Source organism: Squalius cephalus, assembly GCF_949319135.1.
Source record: "Squalius cephalus genome assembly, chromosome: 13".
Classification (NCBI taxonomy): Eukaryota; Metazoa; Chordata; class Actinopteri; order Cypriniformes; family Leuciscidae; genus Squalius; species Squalius cephalus.
The window spans coordinates 34174726-34192004 of NC_137134.1; the positions used below are offsets into that span (position 1 = coordinate 34174726).

Genomic DNA, 17279 nt, shown 5'->3' on the forward strand with positions numbered 1-17279 from the left:
TGTAATAGGCAAATGCCACAAAACTGGACACTGGACCAGAGTATGTCACTAAAACTGGTCAGTAAGATAACCTTTTCATACTTTTTCGTACCTTCGTACTTTTTGGGTCCAGTTTATAATGTAAATGAACTAGAAGAGCAGTGGATGGTGCCGCTCCTGATTGGGGCGACCCCTGTAAGATTCAAAATAGAGACTGGGACTGACGTAAACATCATGCAGAAGAGACTTTCACTGCACTGGTCCCAGTAAAGACACTAGAGACAGCTAATGTCACATTGGATAGCCCTGGGGGAAAGTAATGCTCTGCCTATGTGGCCCGTGGATATAACGTGAATAACCGGCTTAGTCGGTCTCTATCAGCTGACATGAACCTAGTAAGGAGAGTGGAGGAGGCGAACGTAGCTTCTGAACGCTATGATGCATTTGATGAGCATGTCACACTCAAAACTTTTTATGTAAAATTCACTTTATAAAAGGTGTAGCGGATGAGCAGATCATTAATTTAATTTGGTTCTGTATTAATGAATCATGGCTCTTGAATCTGAACACAAATGCACATTCCTTCTTGCTTTCACACTCTGAACCCCCAAATGCAAATCATTTGTGCTGGCTCCAGCTAGCCTGCAACAAATGGTCTCTCGCGACACTTTATGGCACCTTGGAGGATAACCAGAACAACACATTCCCTTAGCTTTGCAAAGTTCTGCATTCCAAGCCCCCTTCCTCTCTGCACCAAAGAGATAACGAAACTTTCCATAGACATTCCGAACACACAAACATCCTTTGGGTGTAACTTAGGATAGAAATATCCTTTTTAATGTATGTACATTCCTATATGCATGTGTGATTAGTTTTGCCTTATAATAGAGGTGTGGTTTTCTAATGTGTAGTTTTGAATTCTAAGCGTTCATTGAGAGAATGTTCCCCAATATTGTCTTGTAACCCGACCTCAGGACTAGGTTATAGACTTTATGACCCCCAGGCTGCAGCCCAAAGCTCCTCTGCAAGAGAGATAACGGGGAGCCAACATTCCAACGCACACACATACACAAACTTTGAACATTAAACTTAGAATATAAGCATGTCATATTTCATATACTCCTGTGTGTTTCCCAGGTTATATTCACGTTTTTTTGAAGGAACGGACCTTAAAATGCTTGTAATATACATGTCTTATGTAATTTTGTATTCCTATGTATTGTATTCCTATCTTCATATGACGTGTGTGATATCTTTGAAATTCTCTCAATCTAACGGAGTCGAATTCCGATAGCAGAATGCAGTAAGGTGCATTATTTTACACTTTTCATATTTCTGGAAGCCTAACGGCTCAGTCCCATCTCCCCATGACACATTCAAGTGGGCGTGTCTAACAGGACAAAGAAAAGATCTTCCCGCCCGAGATGCTCTAAGATGATTGGTCCGTGTACGCAGAGTAGGCGTGAACCCATCTTCTCCATAAGAGACGGACACCGAAGTTTCTCGGAGAGCACTTTTTCTGTGAGAGGTTTTCAAGATCCATGGCTCCTTCGGGAGCTTTTCCCCGTTTCTCTTTTATTTTTCTTTATTTTCGTCTTCGGACTCTCCCTACGTTCAGTGAAGCGAACGTAGACGGCAACTTCAACTAAAAGAAAAGAACCTCTTCCTTAAGGACGCACGCACGAGCACTCCGTCTGAGAGAACTTCCGGTTCCATGGCTCCTTCGGGAGCTCATCTCCGTTTTTCTTTTCTTTACTAAGTTTTATTTTCATATTCGCCTCTCCCTCCACGAGGGAGATGAACTCTGAATTGTTTCGTTGGTGACTTCACGTTCGGTGAACCTTTAAATCTTCCCGCGAGTCTGCTCGCCCCAAAAGACACGGTGGAACACGCCCAGCTCTAAAAAGAGCTCTTCCTCAGCAAATACAAAGAGAACCATACGCAAGTATTGATTTTTGATTTGATTGATGTGATTTCTTGTTGTCTCTCTCAAAGGTTACCTGGTCTGTGATTTCTGCCTAACTGTGATCTCTCTCTGATCGCAGATTTTTGCTTTCACTTTCTCCCGCTCACCCTTTCATCCTCTCTCATCTGTTATCCGTTTTTCTTGTATTGTTTTTACTGTTTGTATTGTTATGCGCATATTTACTCTGTGTGAATCGTAGTTTGATGTATTATTAGTTCAATTATTAAAATCCAATATTCCTGCTTGCTTCTGTCTAAAATGCTCATTTCACGAAGTCAATGAAATGTGATCCTAGCTACAAAGCTTTACGATTTGTTAATTTATAAGGACAGGAGAATATATTCACGGCCAGAAACTGTTCTTCCTGAAATTATAAGAAGTGATAACTTTATTGAAAAGTTGATGAGTTAATCTTACGGCCGGTTGCAGGACAAACGACTGTTTGATAATTACATTAATTTCCATTAAGGGTTATCTCATATAATTATCTGAAATAGACTATTGATATATGAATGAGGAATTATAATTCGTTGTGATTGATTATTCATATATAAAATAAATCTATTTTCAACTTCGATAATTTAATGTAACTGTAATATGCGATATATATATATATATATATATGTATATTAATCATATTCCTGATTAATTATTAAAATTCCCTATATATCATTTGAGCTAATGTTAATGTACTACCCAGTGCGGTTACAAAGGCCCACATTTCTAAATTTCGTTAATGGGGATAACATGGATAATTTTACATAGTTTAGTGTAAGATTTTTGCCCATCTTTGTAAAATAGCCCGAGTGTAAACCACAAACGAACAGCACAGAAGGGTTAAAAGACTTACCGCAGCCATATGCTGTGTGTTCCCATACCATGCTTTAAAGGGTGTAAGAGGAGTTGCAGAGGATCTAGAACAATGGTGTCGTAGAGCGTGTGACACAACCGACTGAATGGTGTGTGCCAATGGCACCCGTTCTGAAGAGGATCGGGAAAGCACGCGTCTGCATGGATCTTAAAAGACTGAACGATACAGTAAAACGAGAACATGTTGTGCTACCCACTGCTGATGAGATTATTGCTAAGCTTAGTGGAGCAAAGGTGTTCTCCTCCTCAGATCCCTCTCCACCCAGAGTGCTGCAGACTCGCCACCTTTACCACACCATAAGGGAGATGTTGTTTCAGGAGGCTTCCCTTCGGGATCTCGAGCGCTCCAGAGATCTTCCAGAGGAAAATGCAGGAGACGCTTCAAGTGCTGGAGGACTGAAGGTCTTTATGAATGACATACTTGTCTATGGGTCTTCCCGGGAACAACATGACTCTCGTCTGGAACAAGTCCTGCAGAGAGTGGAGTCTACAGGGTTAAAACTGAACACGGAGACATGCACGTACAGACATAATTCGGTTCTGTGTCCCCTTATTAATGAGACAGGAGTGCAGATAGATCCAGATAAGGTGGATGCCATCCGACAGCTGCCAACACCACAACATCTGCAGGAACTGAACAGGGTGCTTGGCATGGTGAATTATTTGTGGAGGTTCATCCCCAACCTCTCTACAGTAAACCAGCCACTGTGTGAACTCCTCAGGCAGAACAGTATGTGGATGTGGACACACACACACACACACACACACACACACACACACACACATCAGAGAGCTGCTCATGAAGACACCAGTCCTCGTATATTATGATATCGCTAGGACCACTGCTAGCATACTAGCATACGGCTCACTGATGCAGAAAGCCGATATGCGCAGATCGAGGAGTGTGTGGCCAGCGTGTGGGCATGTGAGAAGTTTGAAAAATACTGTGTGTCTTGAATGAGTTTAAGCTGGTGACGGATAACAAGGCCCTGGTCCCTCTCATCAACAGCAGGAGCTTATAGATAACGTCCCAGTACGATGTGCCAGGAAGAATTAAGACATTTATGAAGGCAAAAGAGGGTCAAACCTGCTACTAACAAGGTTTACATAATAAAGTGTCCAGTGAGTGAATTCATAGTGTGTATCTTACAGGTAAAGCTATTGTTGTGCAAGAGTCACTTTTGGACACTAGATGGCGCTCAGTTAATAGTGGGATGTTGTTTTATTTGATGAAATTTAAGGTTCATGGTTAGTAAAACAACTGCAAATGAGAAAAATGTAAGTATTCAATTTGATGAAAATGTTTTTATTTATTGAATTTTGATTAAATGGAATATGAGCATATTTATTACAATTAATTGTAGCATAAACATTAATATGTTAGCAATGTTGCTAGTTAGTTACCCCCAAACTGAAATTAAAGAAAATATTAACAACCATCAGTCATTTACATACCATTAATACCATGAATATTACAACAGTAAATCATGCATTTGCTTTATTAAAATGACTGTTAAACATTGACAAACAGTGATATGATATAATCTTAAAAGGGTGTGACATCAAAAATAGCTTTAACTTTTGTATATCGAATCTTAACTGCTTGATTTTTTTTTTTTTTTTTTTTTTTTTTGTGGCAAAATGTAACTATTATTGGCCAGCTTCTTATATAAAGTTGGATTCATAAGCATGTTCAACTTTATTTGCACACATACAGTATACTCACGCAGAGCAAAAATAGCAAATATCAACTGCTTGATTGCTTGTATCATCACAAAATATAAACTATATTATCGCCCAGCTCTAATCTGAGCCAGACTGTGAGTCTTTACACTTCAGCAATCCCAAAACTCAAAACTAAAGATCTGAGAGGATCTCCAGCGGTTCCTGTGAAAGCGATCACACCGCTGGTCTGGTTCTTGAAGTTTGATCATTTTCACTTGGCGATCGGCGCATACACCACATGATCCTCCTCTTTATCATCCTGTCAAAAACACAATATATAATAATAAATGCATGTCCTTGAAATCATGTTACAATATGCAGATATAAAACCAGCCTCAAGTGTGTCACATCCATAGGCCTGTAAGTGAGAGACTTTCACTGTTTCCTTCTGTTTGTTTCTTAACACTGGCAAAATAATACTTGCTATAAAAATGTATTACATTACAAATTCCATATAGACAGAATTGTGTTGATTTCCCAAAAGCACGTAGAGTGTGTGCAACTCTGAAGATTTGGACTGTGATGTCATCAACTGACACAGGAAATACTCATTATAAACACTGGAAATATGAACTAATGTTGATCTGATGGTAGAATGAGTGTTGTGAGTGTTATGGCATATGTTTCTCGCATTGAATGCTGATCTTTATACATATTTAATATGGTGGTGTTTTGTGTTTTTGTCTGTATAATGATCTATCACACACAGGCGCACTCACTGCTGAAATGAGACACAGACATGAATTAGTAATCAGTGGTGGACAGTAACGAAGTAAATGTAATTCGTTACTGTACTTAAGTAACTTTTTTGCGTATCTGTACTTTACTGAAGTATTTAAATTTGGGAAGACTTTTACTTTAACTCCACTACATTTCAAAGTCAAATATCTTACTTTTTACTCTACTACATTTTCAAAATCAGTCGTTCCTTTTTATTTATGAGTGGATAAAAACGTAACTGGTCAAATGAGCCACCAATCACAGTAGCCTACAACGTGCGCGCTTTGTTTTGAACCTGCCTTGGCGGTATCTACTAAGCGCGAACCAGAGCCGTTAAATATAAATAGAGTTGCGACCATAGAGCTGGTAAGTCCCGCCCCTTCCGCTAACCCCACTGGACCTCTAGGTTGAAAAATCGTCAATGCAAGTGAATGTGAGAAATAATTATTTTCTGGTCTCGTTTGAATTTTGCCATGAATGTGAACATATGTTGTCTGTGAATTTTTTATATAATTTTTCGTGTGAAGAATGCTACAATTTAGCGGGTAGAAGTTTGATACGGTTAGACTTTGTGTGAGAGCACTTTGTGGACTACTTCCGTACAGCGAACTCTTCGCTGCTTTCGATTACATCAGACGGGAATCTGAAGAAAGAACAGCCCATTTTGTTTGAATGGTGACATTTGGGTACAAAACATACAGGCATCTCGATCTGTCTCCATAGATTATCGCAGCATTAGCACCGTGATTTGACAAGTGGAGGGAAAATGTGTTATGGGGTGACGTCACATAGGCGACATGTAGTCTTTCTCGTTATGCTAGCCAAAGAATCATACAATATACTGTCAAACTCGTAACATGAAAAATTATATAAAAAATTCACAGACAACATATGTTCACATTCATGGCACAATTCAAACAGGACCAGAAAGGTTTCTCACATTCACTTGCATTGACGATTTTTCAACCTAGAGCAGTGGTTCTCAACTCCAGTCCTCGGGACCCACTGCTCTGCACATTTTGTATGTCTCCCTTATTTATCACACCTGAATCAGATCATCAGCTCATTAGGAGAGACTCCATGAACTGAACTGAGTGTGTCAAGAGAGACAAACAAAATGTGCAGAGCAGCGGGTCCTGAGGACTGGAGTTGAGAACCACTGACCTAGAGGTCCAGTGGGGTTTTACGAATGGGCGGGACTTACCAGCTCTATAGACAGTAAGAGGTTGCGACACACTAGACTTTAACGACTTGGCTGCACAGACCGATCAGTTTATGACATCAAAGTATTATAGATCGAAATCGCGAGAGCGATTGAAAAGCATACAGAGCCGTCTACTCTCTAATCGCTCTCGCGGTATTTTAATGTCATTCACCGATTGGTCTGTGCAGTGTGCAGCGCCGGTTCAAGTCGAACAAGCCTACTGTGATCTCGCCGCCGTGCGGTCACGTGATTCGTGTAGCTCTCAATAATTCCAAACAAATCGCGTTGCCAATGATTTTAAGCGGGGCAGAGAGCAGCAGCTATTATTGCAGCAATTATCGGTAAATATTGACGCATAATGGACATTGCTTATTACGTTGACACTAAAATTACTTGCATATAATAGCATTTTTTTTCTGGGGAGTAGCAGAAACACTGCATTAATACGTTTTGGTGTTTAATTTTGGAGGGAAATTGGCTGCTCCCATAACATAGAATATATATATATATGTGTGTGTGTGTGTATATATATATGTGTGTGTGTGTGTGTATATATATATATATATATATATGTGTGTGTGTGTGTGTGTGTGTGTGTATATATATATATATATATATATATATATATATATATTTAATGGCATTGTGCAGTTTTATGTGAATGTATCATAACATTAGGATGTTTATAATTATGACCATAGACGCTCGTGAAAAATACAGAAAATTTATATATATATATATATATATATATATATATATATATATATATATATATATATATATATATATATAGACTAATTAATGTCATTTTATTAATAGATTGATGTGCCAAGAGTGACATTAGAGTCTTCACGTAGACTGAGTTAAGCAAGAGTCTTGTGACAAAAATTATAATAGGACATTATAGCCATAAAAAAAAAAAATCATAGTACTTGGATACTTAAGTACATTTGAAGGCAAATACTTTTGTACTTTTACTCAAGTGAATGTTTAAAGGCAGCACTTCTACTTTTACTTGAGTAATATTTTACCTTGAGTATCTTTACTTTAACTCAAGTACATGGTATGTGTACTTCGTCCACCACTGTTAGTAATAAATGATCTTACCGATTTCTGTGCTTTTCTTTGGTAGAACTTTGGCTTGGCGTAAGTGATTTCTTCTTCATGAGTCTCAACTGTTTCAATGATAATAAGATGTAATATAATAAACAGGTGGATTAAAACAAAAAAACTCAATGTTGTTAACTATATATGTTTCTATAAAACATAATATGTTAATAGGGCTTTTAAAGTTAAAGTGTTAAAGCTCACATTGCTGCATTACATTAACAAATCGATTCACTTTCACTCACTCACGGGTCACTAGCAGGGTCACGTTTGAACATTCATTCAGAAAGACCTTCTTTGCAGATAATTCAAACCCAGAAAAATGTTCAATTAAAGTAATTAACTTGTTTTTTTCTATGATGACATTAAATTGTAATTGAAGCTCAGGTGAAATGCCCAGCATCACTATATAACTGCTAAACCAAATATCTACACATATTTTTCAGTGATCTTTCCATTAACCCTTGCTGTTTTGAAACAATCTGTATTGTATAAAGCGCTATAAAAATAAAGATGACTTGATTTATTTTGCTGTGCAGAAAATCCTTTACCTAATTTGATGTTCCTAGTCAAAAATGACCGGCCTAATAAAAATTGCTTGTCAATCTCTTATTATGCTGTATTACCAGCAAATATTGGATTCAATCTTCTTGTCAACTTGTTTTCTTTCAGTTAGCACAGGTTTAGTATTTATTTTTTAAACTGAATGGTCGTATGCCTCATTAGCCGCTTTCCGACCAAGTAGTTATAGGAACTGTCCACTTCTAAACAGTTCTAGGAACTACTCTCCCCCAAACTCGGTTTCGCTGTTTGCATTCGCACTGGCCAAGTGGCCATAGGAACTGGTAGGAGGGGTAAGGGAGTGACGCAAGCACGGCGACTTTTATTTTGACGGAGCGACAGACTTTTATTTTGGCGGCGCTGAGAACGCCAGAGCAAACAATGCTCGCATTCTCTGTTCATTAGTTAGCGATCTGTCTAACAGTACTGTTTAACATGTTATTAGATAGAACTGTTATAGAAAGTAGACATTATATGAAAAAAGGTTATTAGCCTATGCCGTGTGGTTGATGTCCTGTGTTGCTAGCTGAGCAGAAATACATAATCATGTTTGGCTTGGTCCCCTCAAAGTTGCGTTGGATTTTCTCTTCAGCATAAAGGTTTAGATGCCCATCTATCACTGTTTTCCATGTTTGTATAGTTAGTTTCTGGAGTAAATATATAGGCTATAATCTGTGTGTTTACATTCTAGCTGTTTTAAAAACGGCAGGTGCTGGTGTTTTGCGTGCGTTCGGTCATCAGCGTACACTAACGTCACGGGTAATTCCTATAGTACTGATTTAGGCCCTACTCTGAAGTAGGACCTAAATTAGTTCCTACAAATGGAGTTCCTAGAACTAAAATCGTTCCTAGTCGGCGTGTTCGCACCGCAGGAACATCCGGGTACTTTAGCCAATAGTTCTAGGAACTGTGAAAAGGTTCCTCTGGTCGGAAAGCGGCCATTGATCTGAGCTTATGAACCTCAGTATTTGAGGGGAAAAAAGCATTATTTATGGATAATGTTGGCATTGGTCACTCAGCAGATCAATGAGGCCTACGATCAACCTGTTCCAAAAAGAAATACAAAACCTGTGCTAACTGAAAGAAAACTACTTTGAATCCTATGTTTGTAATAATATAGCATAAAGAGAAAATATTAAAGGTATAGTGGAGGATTTTCTTTTTCCGGGTGGATCATCAAGACTATTGGTCCTCCTAATTGTCAATTATTCTGGTGATATGTTTACGTAAGGCCGTCACACGTGCTCATTGTAGTTTTCACTTTCTGCGCATGCGCACTTTCAGGTGTATTATGTGTGGTTAGCTACGGTTTCAGCCATTACATTGAAGCTCGCCGTTCTCACCGGGTTTTTTCTAAATGTCTGAGGGTCGCAAGAGAAAAAGTGTCTACGAATTGTATGACAAGAAGAGAAAGGCCTCTGAAGAAAGAAACAAGACCAGAGTGTTTTTGGGAGAATTTTTTACACGCTGGCGTGCGCTGAAAGCACAGGTTGGGCTTCCCACTGATGCCTCAGTCGCGACGTTTCTACTCGACAGGTAAAGTTTGGCATGCTATTTGGAGAAATCCATTTAAAATCACTGCTAGTAAAAGTTAATGTAAGCTATGATTAGTCATGGCGAGTCTGACATAGTGGAAAAAGTGCAAATCTTCTTTTGGAAAGTAATCTTGTATGAGCGATCCTGACAGCAACTTGTAAACAGAGCGTGCACGAGGAGAACTAGGCTCGTGCATGCTCTCTCACACACGTTTAATAGGTGTTCCCTCTCGGGAGCAGGTAGAGTGTTGCGCATGTGCATTTTTTCAAAAAGTGGAGAGGGCGGTTCTTTTCTAAAATTCGGGAAGATCCTCCACTGTACCTTTAACATTTTAGGAGGTCGTCATCTTTGACAAGGAACACCATAAGTGTAACAAGTACAAAGAATATGGGTTAGGGTTGTTGTACCCTGTGTGAGAGCAAAGTCAGTAAGTTTTAGTCCAAAGCGGTAACATTAACATTTACAGGAAAAAGAAAATTCTCTCTTGGTCAAAATCACCGCAACACAACATGAGGGTTAAAATAAACTACACTATTTAAGAATATTATTATTTGATATAACACTTATTACTTTTACAAATTTAATAGCTGTTTATAATTCAACACTTGCCTTCTTGATCAGTTTTTCTACATTTCTTGCAGATGCAGAAGATCCCAACGACTGCAGAAACAATCATCAGAGATCCAGTGGCAGCAGCAGAGATCAGCACTATTGTTGACACTGAGAGAAACAGTTATTAGTGGCAGCTAGTGATAAGAGAACTTCACAGTTAGTATTTTGATGCTTTGCATTTAAATTCAATTTAAAGTTTCTAGTCTATTCCATTCTAGTGTGGGTTACAGTAAAAATCAAATTTGTTTCATTTCAGACTGAAAAGGTGGTGATGATGTATATGTATGTATATAAATATGATAAACAATCTGAGGTATGCCGACTGTTACGATCACCAGCTGGAGTGCCCAGGATATCCACCAGAGGGCGCTCCTCCCCAGACCAGTGTCATTCCACCATGAACTACATTTCCCAGAATCCTTTGCCCAGACTCATTATCAGGGCCGGAGTGGGGCCACTTTTCAGCCCGGGAGTTTCAGGCCCAAGACCGGCCCACTTTTTCCATGGTGGAATTCCAAATTAGCACTTTTTTAAAATTGGATAAATGAAGCAACAGTTCAGCTCGTACTATTGTGTTGTTAGTATTAATACCATGGGTTAACAAATAATGTAAAGGTTAAATAATAATTCACTTAGACTTTATAAGAAGCAATTGCAACTTTTTCACACAATTCTGACGTTATATTTCGCAATTCTGACTTTATATTTCGCAATTCTGACGTTATATTTCGCAATTCTGACTTTATATTTCGCAATTCTGACTTTATATTTCGCAATTCTGACTTTATAACACGCAATTGCTACTTTATATCACACAATTCTGACTTTATATCTTGCAGTTCTGACTTTATAAGCAATTGCGACTTTATTTCACACAATTCTGACTTTATAATTTGCAATTCTGACTTTATATTTCGCAATTCTGACTTTATAACACGCAATTGCTACTTTATATCACACAATTCTGACTTTATATCTTGCAGTTCTGACTTTATAAGCAATTGCGACTTTATTTCACACAATTCTGACTTTATAATTTGCAATTCTGACTTTATAACACGTTTTATGATTTTATATCACACAATTTTGACTATATCTGGCAGTTCTGACTTTATAAGCAATTGCGACTTTATATCACACAATTCTGACTTTATATTTCGCAATTGAGACTTTATAACACGTTTTATGACTTTATATCACACAATTCTGACTCTATATCTTGCAGTTCTGACTTTATAAGCAATTGCGACTTTATTTCAGGCAGTTCTGATTTTATATCTTGCAATTCTGACTTTATAAGAAGCAATTGCGACTTTATATCACGCAATTCTGACTCTATATCTCACAATTCTTTATAACACGCAATTGCGACTTTATTTCAGGCAATTCTGACTTTATATCTCACAATTCTGACTTTTTAACACGCAATTGCGACTTTATTTCAGGCAATTCTGACTTTATATCTCGCAATTCTGAGAAAAAAAGTCAGAATTGCGAGATGTAAACTCGAGATAAAAAGTCGCAATTATCTTTTAAAAAGTTTTATTCTGTGGCGGAAACAAAGCTTCCATAGCCTACCTCCTGGCCTCTTCCTCCCATCCATCCTCCCTGACGCGTACCGTTACGGCCGGCCCAGCTATCAGTAGGCGCCGGCGGAGCCGCGGTAGCCTCCCTGAGAAAACGTTTTGAAAAGACGGGTTATGGACCCAACCATTTCTATAGGAGGGGAGGGGAGAACTCCCTCACATGGTACAACCCATGCTGAGTTGCGCGCTGTGGTGGCAGAATGCGGAACGTGTGTATCCTAATGTAACTAATGTGACATTGAAATGAAAAAAAAAAAAAAAAAAAAACATCCTCGACCGGCCCAAAAGTGAAGCGGCCCACCGGGAATACTCCCGATTCTCCCGATTACCCACTCCGGGCCTGCTCATTATCCCTGATTAGTTACAGCTGTTTCTCATTTACCCTTGTTAACCCTGTCTATAAATACTTGGTTTACTCAGGGTGCTTTCACACTGGCAGTTTAGTTCGGAACAGGGCACGATTCGCATGAAAACTCGCTAATGTGAACGCTGTCATGCGGACCTGAGTGCACACTGGGGTGTTGAACCCGAGACTAACTGGAGGAGGTGGTCTGAGTTCGGTTGCTCTTGAACTGTGCCGCGGTTTGCATGAATGTGAAAGCAACACAGACTCGGGTGCGTGCTTGTTCAGCAAGTAAAGTGACCTGCGTATGCGTTTTAGCTGATTATGTTAAATCGAACACATGTAAGGGATGATAGTGTTGATAATTTACCTTGGATATCTGCAAAAGTGAGCATGCAGTGGAATTAGGGCAACACATTAATGGAAATCAACGGTCTCCTCAAAAGAGTCCATTTGCAAGCAGCAATTGCCTGTACGATTCTGGAATTCCCCAATAAAAGCTGCGTTTGGATCCTCTACCCGTGTTTCAGAGCAGTTTCGTAACACTGACGACACAACACTGAATAAAAAGGAAGATCAGTAACATCTGCTGAGGAAACTCAAGAGAAGAAATTGAGATTGTTTTGCGTATGAGCCGTTCAGGTGCCCTTGTGACCACTGACTCAACTAGAACTCAAGAAATATTACATCATTTGCCGGTGGGCAAAATATTCAAAAGCAAAAACATCAGTTTGTTGACGAAGATGAGACTAGTTTAGACCCTCATATTCTTGGTTGTTAACAACGTTTACAAAAGCTGGATGAATAAACAAGACTGAAGGAAGATTCATTTGTTTCGAAACATGGAGCTGGAGAAGAATCCTGTGTGTGAAGTGTTGAGTAAAAATAAAAGGAACATAGTTCAACAATTAGGAATCAATGTATTTTTTAAGCAATAAAATACTGAATATTTGTTCTATCACCAATGAATGAATGAATGAATGAGGCATTTATAAAGCGCTTTCATATGAACTACTGTACACCCAAAGCGCTTTACAATCATATCATGGGGTCTCTCCTCAACACCACCAGTGTGTAGCATCCACTAGTATGATGCGGTTTAACGTCTCATCCGAAGGACGGTGCTCATAGTGTCCCCGTCACTTTACTGGGGTGTTAGGACCCACACAGACCACAGGATGAGCACCCCCTGCTGGCCTTACTAACACCTCTTCCAGCAGCAACCTAGTTTTCACAGGAGTCTCCCATTCAGGCACTGACCAGGATAAACCCTGCTTAGCTTCTTTCCACCAAGGCGGTGTTGGAGCTGTTTCGGAGCCAGAGCCTAGTTTCAAATTGGTTATTTGTTTTCTGACACCCAAAGCACCAACTCTGAACCAGGAAAAGTGCACCAAATCTTTGCTGGGCTAGAAGTAAGAACAGCTTGCATCAGGGGCTGGTGGCGGGGTTACTGTGACCAACAAGACGAACAGAATTTTTTTTTTAAATAGCAGCTAATTGAGCTAATGGCAGCTCGATTGTAATCTACTTCTATCCAAGTTACGGCGAGCTGCACGAACGCGTTGGATTTGCCGTGTTTGGAGGCCGATGTAGGTTCGTAAAGCCTTGAGCATCAACGACCACCATTGTTGATGGAAGGCTTGTTCGAGATGCATCGTAGCGGCATGGACCGATCGAAGCTGCGGGAGTGTTTGGAGAGCATACGACTCCTTGTGCTTTTGGATCGTTTTCGCAGTGCTTTGATGTCACGCGCCGATCAGTCTGTGAGAAGCCGAACCATCTCGAACAAGCCTGATGTGTTTGTGTTTATGTTTGGCGCTGCCGCGCTAGCGTTGCTGGGCAACATGAGATGTATACAGTGATGTAAGATCTGGCTCTCTGGCCTGTAGAGAGGCAGACCGATTCTTAGAAAGCTCATCAGTCGAACCAACTCCAAACAAGCTCTGGCTTTGAACTAGCACCCTGCTTAGCTTCAGTGGGCAACCAGTCTTGGGCTACAGGGTGATATGGCTGCTGGCCAATTGAACCCCCTGAAAGTCTTTATAATCAACTCAATAACTTAACACTAATATCAGCGCTGTGGTACCTGCACATGTGTGACAGAGTGTGTTGATGTCCAGATGTGTGGTCTGGTTGCTGATGGGATTGTTCAGCACACAGCTGTAGGTGTTTCTATCCTGATATTCCACCTCCAGAGGTAGAGAGAGACTGATGCTGAGATCAGACGCACTGATGCTGGACAATACACTGATTCCTGCGTACCAGGAGAGAGTCACATGACTCACATTCACCACTGATGAACACACCAATGAACATGATGATGAAGATGATGAAGAACAGTGTGAAGAGTTACTGCTGATGACAGGAACAGGCAGACGAGCTGGAAAACACGAGAGAATAAAGACAAATGTGGATGAATGAAGATATTCAATCAGACGAAGAAACCAAAATGATCAAAAGTAGAGCATTTTAAAAAATCTAATATAGAGAGTTAAATATATACCTAGATGTTATAAATGTAAAACAAATTAGGCAAATTAGTCATTTTAACAATAAACCAACATGTTGACACCAAAATGATATACAAGTGATATTTAACTCACCATAGACAATCAGAGTAAAAGGCTTGATCTCACGGTTGATCTGAAGTTCATAATATCCATCATGTTCAGTTCTGGTGTTTGTGATGGTCAGAGATCCAGTGTGTTTGTCCAGCTTCAGTCTGTCTCTGAATCTCCCATCAAGAACATCATCATATACAGTGATTCTGTCGGCCCGTTTATTGATTTCAGCTATTAAAGTGTTTTCATCTCCAAACCTCCACTGAATCACATCATCATCCTTCATTTCAGTAAGATCAGAGTTTAGAGAGGCTGAATCTCCCTCCATCACTGACACATACTGCACTTCATCATCACCAGACTCTCCTGAAGAACAGAGTTTTTCACAGATTAAAGCTTTAAAATCACTTGATGTTGGTTTGATGAAGCTTCACTAAAAAACTTGTATTCATTTAAATGTGAAATTAATAATATTCTGCAGCAGTAAAGACAAAAAATGATGAATGAAGAGAAAAATTGATTTATATATGGAACAACAACTAAAACTATTTTACTTTAATGTTTAATGTCACACTAAAACTAATGCTGTTGATTATATGAGCTTCATATTTATATGATATTATTTAATCAATCCATAACAATTGAGTTTAGAGCTGAATTCAAACTTGATCTGACAGTAAAAATTAGTTTAATTATTTCTATATGAGACTAACTGTAACATGTTTGTTCTGTTTAGGTTTAGTTTTCTCTCTGTTTCCATTTGCCTGTGTTCTCTATCATTAGTTCATTAATCTCAGACCTGTTTCTGTTCTTCTGATTATCTCCTTTACTTGTTATTAAAACCCTGAGTTCTGTTCAGTTCATCGTCCGGTATTGTCCACGTTACATGGTTGTGTTTCTCCTCATGATTCTCCTGTGTATTGTGTGGATTATTAGATTAAAGACTGTTCTTTGAGTTATTTCCTGAGTCGTGCGCTTCACTACAGCCAGCGTTGCTGACACTATCAGTGAATGATAATCTTCTCTAACTAATTAAACCAGTAATCAAAACATCACATCAAAACAGAAACATAAATAATGTTTTAAAACTCACCATCCAGACGCCACAAACACAAACAGAGCAAAACTAATTTGAGAAACATTTTCTTCATCGGTTCACTGAAAAGCCCACGATAGTAACTCTTAATGTCTGAAACACTCAGATTGATCTGAAAGACTGAACTGAGATATTTATCTGGTTGTGTGTGAATCCTCCCCCAACCTCAGTCAGTTTCCGCTCACACATCCGTCTCCTTTAACATCACGGAAATCAACAAGCTTTTGCTGATCTTACATTTTCAAATGAATTCTGGCCCTGAATGAAAACTAATAGCAGAAGAGTGAAATATTGGATTAGATATCTGTATCTACTGGTGTGTTATTTAGTGCTGTGAGCTGTCAATCATATTTGACCTCTGACCTGTGACTCTTATTTGACTGTTGATGGATTCACTTTATTTCAGTGTAAAGATGTTTTGTGTGGAGTGGAAGATTGTGAGCTTCTTATTAGCAGTAGAGAAAATGAAGAAACGCTTCAGCCACAAACTACTGACACACACAGAGACGACAAACATCCAGCAGAAGCTGTTTATCCACCGACAGATCAAACCAGACACACAGATGTTTGTACTGATAAAACAAAGAGGTAAACCACTGCAGCGTCCATTATGACACAAAATCCACTTAATCACATGTATAATGTCTGCCTGTGTTGTTACAACAAAATTCATGATTGAACATTAAAGACTGAGTGAGTATGTAAGACTGTGGCCAAAACTGGTACTGCAATCACTTTCAAATTACTGTATAGAGTGGTGTATCCCCTCCCCCTCCCCCTGACTCGAGGTTGCCAGATAGGCTGCAGGATCCAGCACAAACGTTTGTTGCTGCAGCTGTGGTAACTAGAGCAGAGCTGGCAACCCGATGCCGAAACACTACTGACTTCGTGATTGGTAGATAGGTGGAGGGTGGCGCTTCAGGCCAAAACACAACATGACAACATCAACATCAGTTGAGGGCTGCAACTTCACTTTTAAATGACAATATCCTGGCCGGACTACTGTTGTCAGTGATATAAGTATTTGAAATGAACATGATTTCTTAATGTCTAGTGACATATTAGGGCCATTTTATGATTAATTGAAATAGATTTCTTACATACAGCTCCTTTAATGCAAACATACAGTTTTTCTTGGTCTTTTCTTCTGAAGAAACTGAAATGTGTAGATTTTCTACCAAAGTGTAGAAGTGATCTCTGATAGCAAAAAAGCCACATTTCTGGCATTTGTAATACTGCTTTTTAAATCTTAAATACTCAATTACAACACATGCTATCACTGTCAAATGCAGAAAAGTTAACTCATGCAATCATGACCTCAAGGCTAGATTATTGCAATGCTTTAACAATATGCCTTATTGGTGTCACGAATGCCACAAAACTGGACACTGGACCAGAGTATGTCGCTAAAAC

At 39.2% G+C, this 17279-nt stretch overlaps 1 protein-coding gene across 1 annotated transcript; it reads right to left on the minus strand.

Moving 5' to 3' along the window:
• Window positions 1–4096: 4096 nt before the first annotated feature.
• On the minus strand, window positions 4097–15974 carry LOC307170012 (uncharacterized protein). The gene is made up of 6 exons (XM_079890944.1): window positions 15864–15974; window positions 14813–15136; window positions 14296–14589; window positions 10278–10388; window positions 7572–7639; window positions 4097–4799 (listed from the first exon to the last, which is right to left on the minus strand). The coding sequence occupies exons 1-6, from the start codon at window positions 15919–15921 to the stop codon at window positions 4752–4754; spliced, it is 903 nt and encodes a 300-aa protein (XP_079747070.1). The 5' UTR covers window positions 15922–15974; the 3' UTR covers window positions 4097–4751.
• Window positions 15975–17279: the final 1305 nt, after the last annotated feature.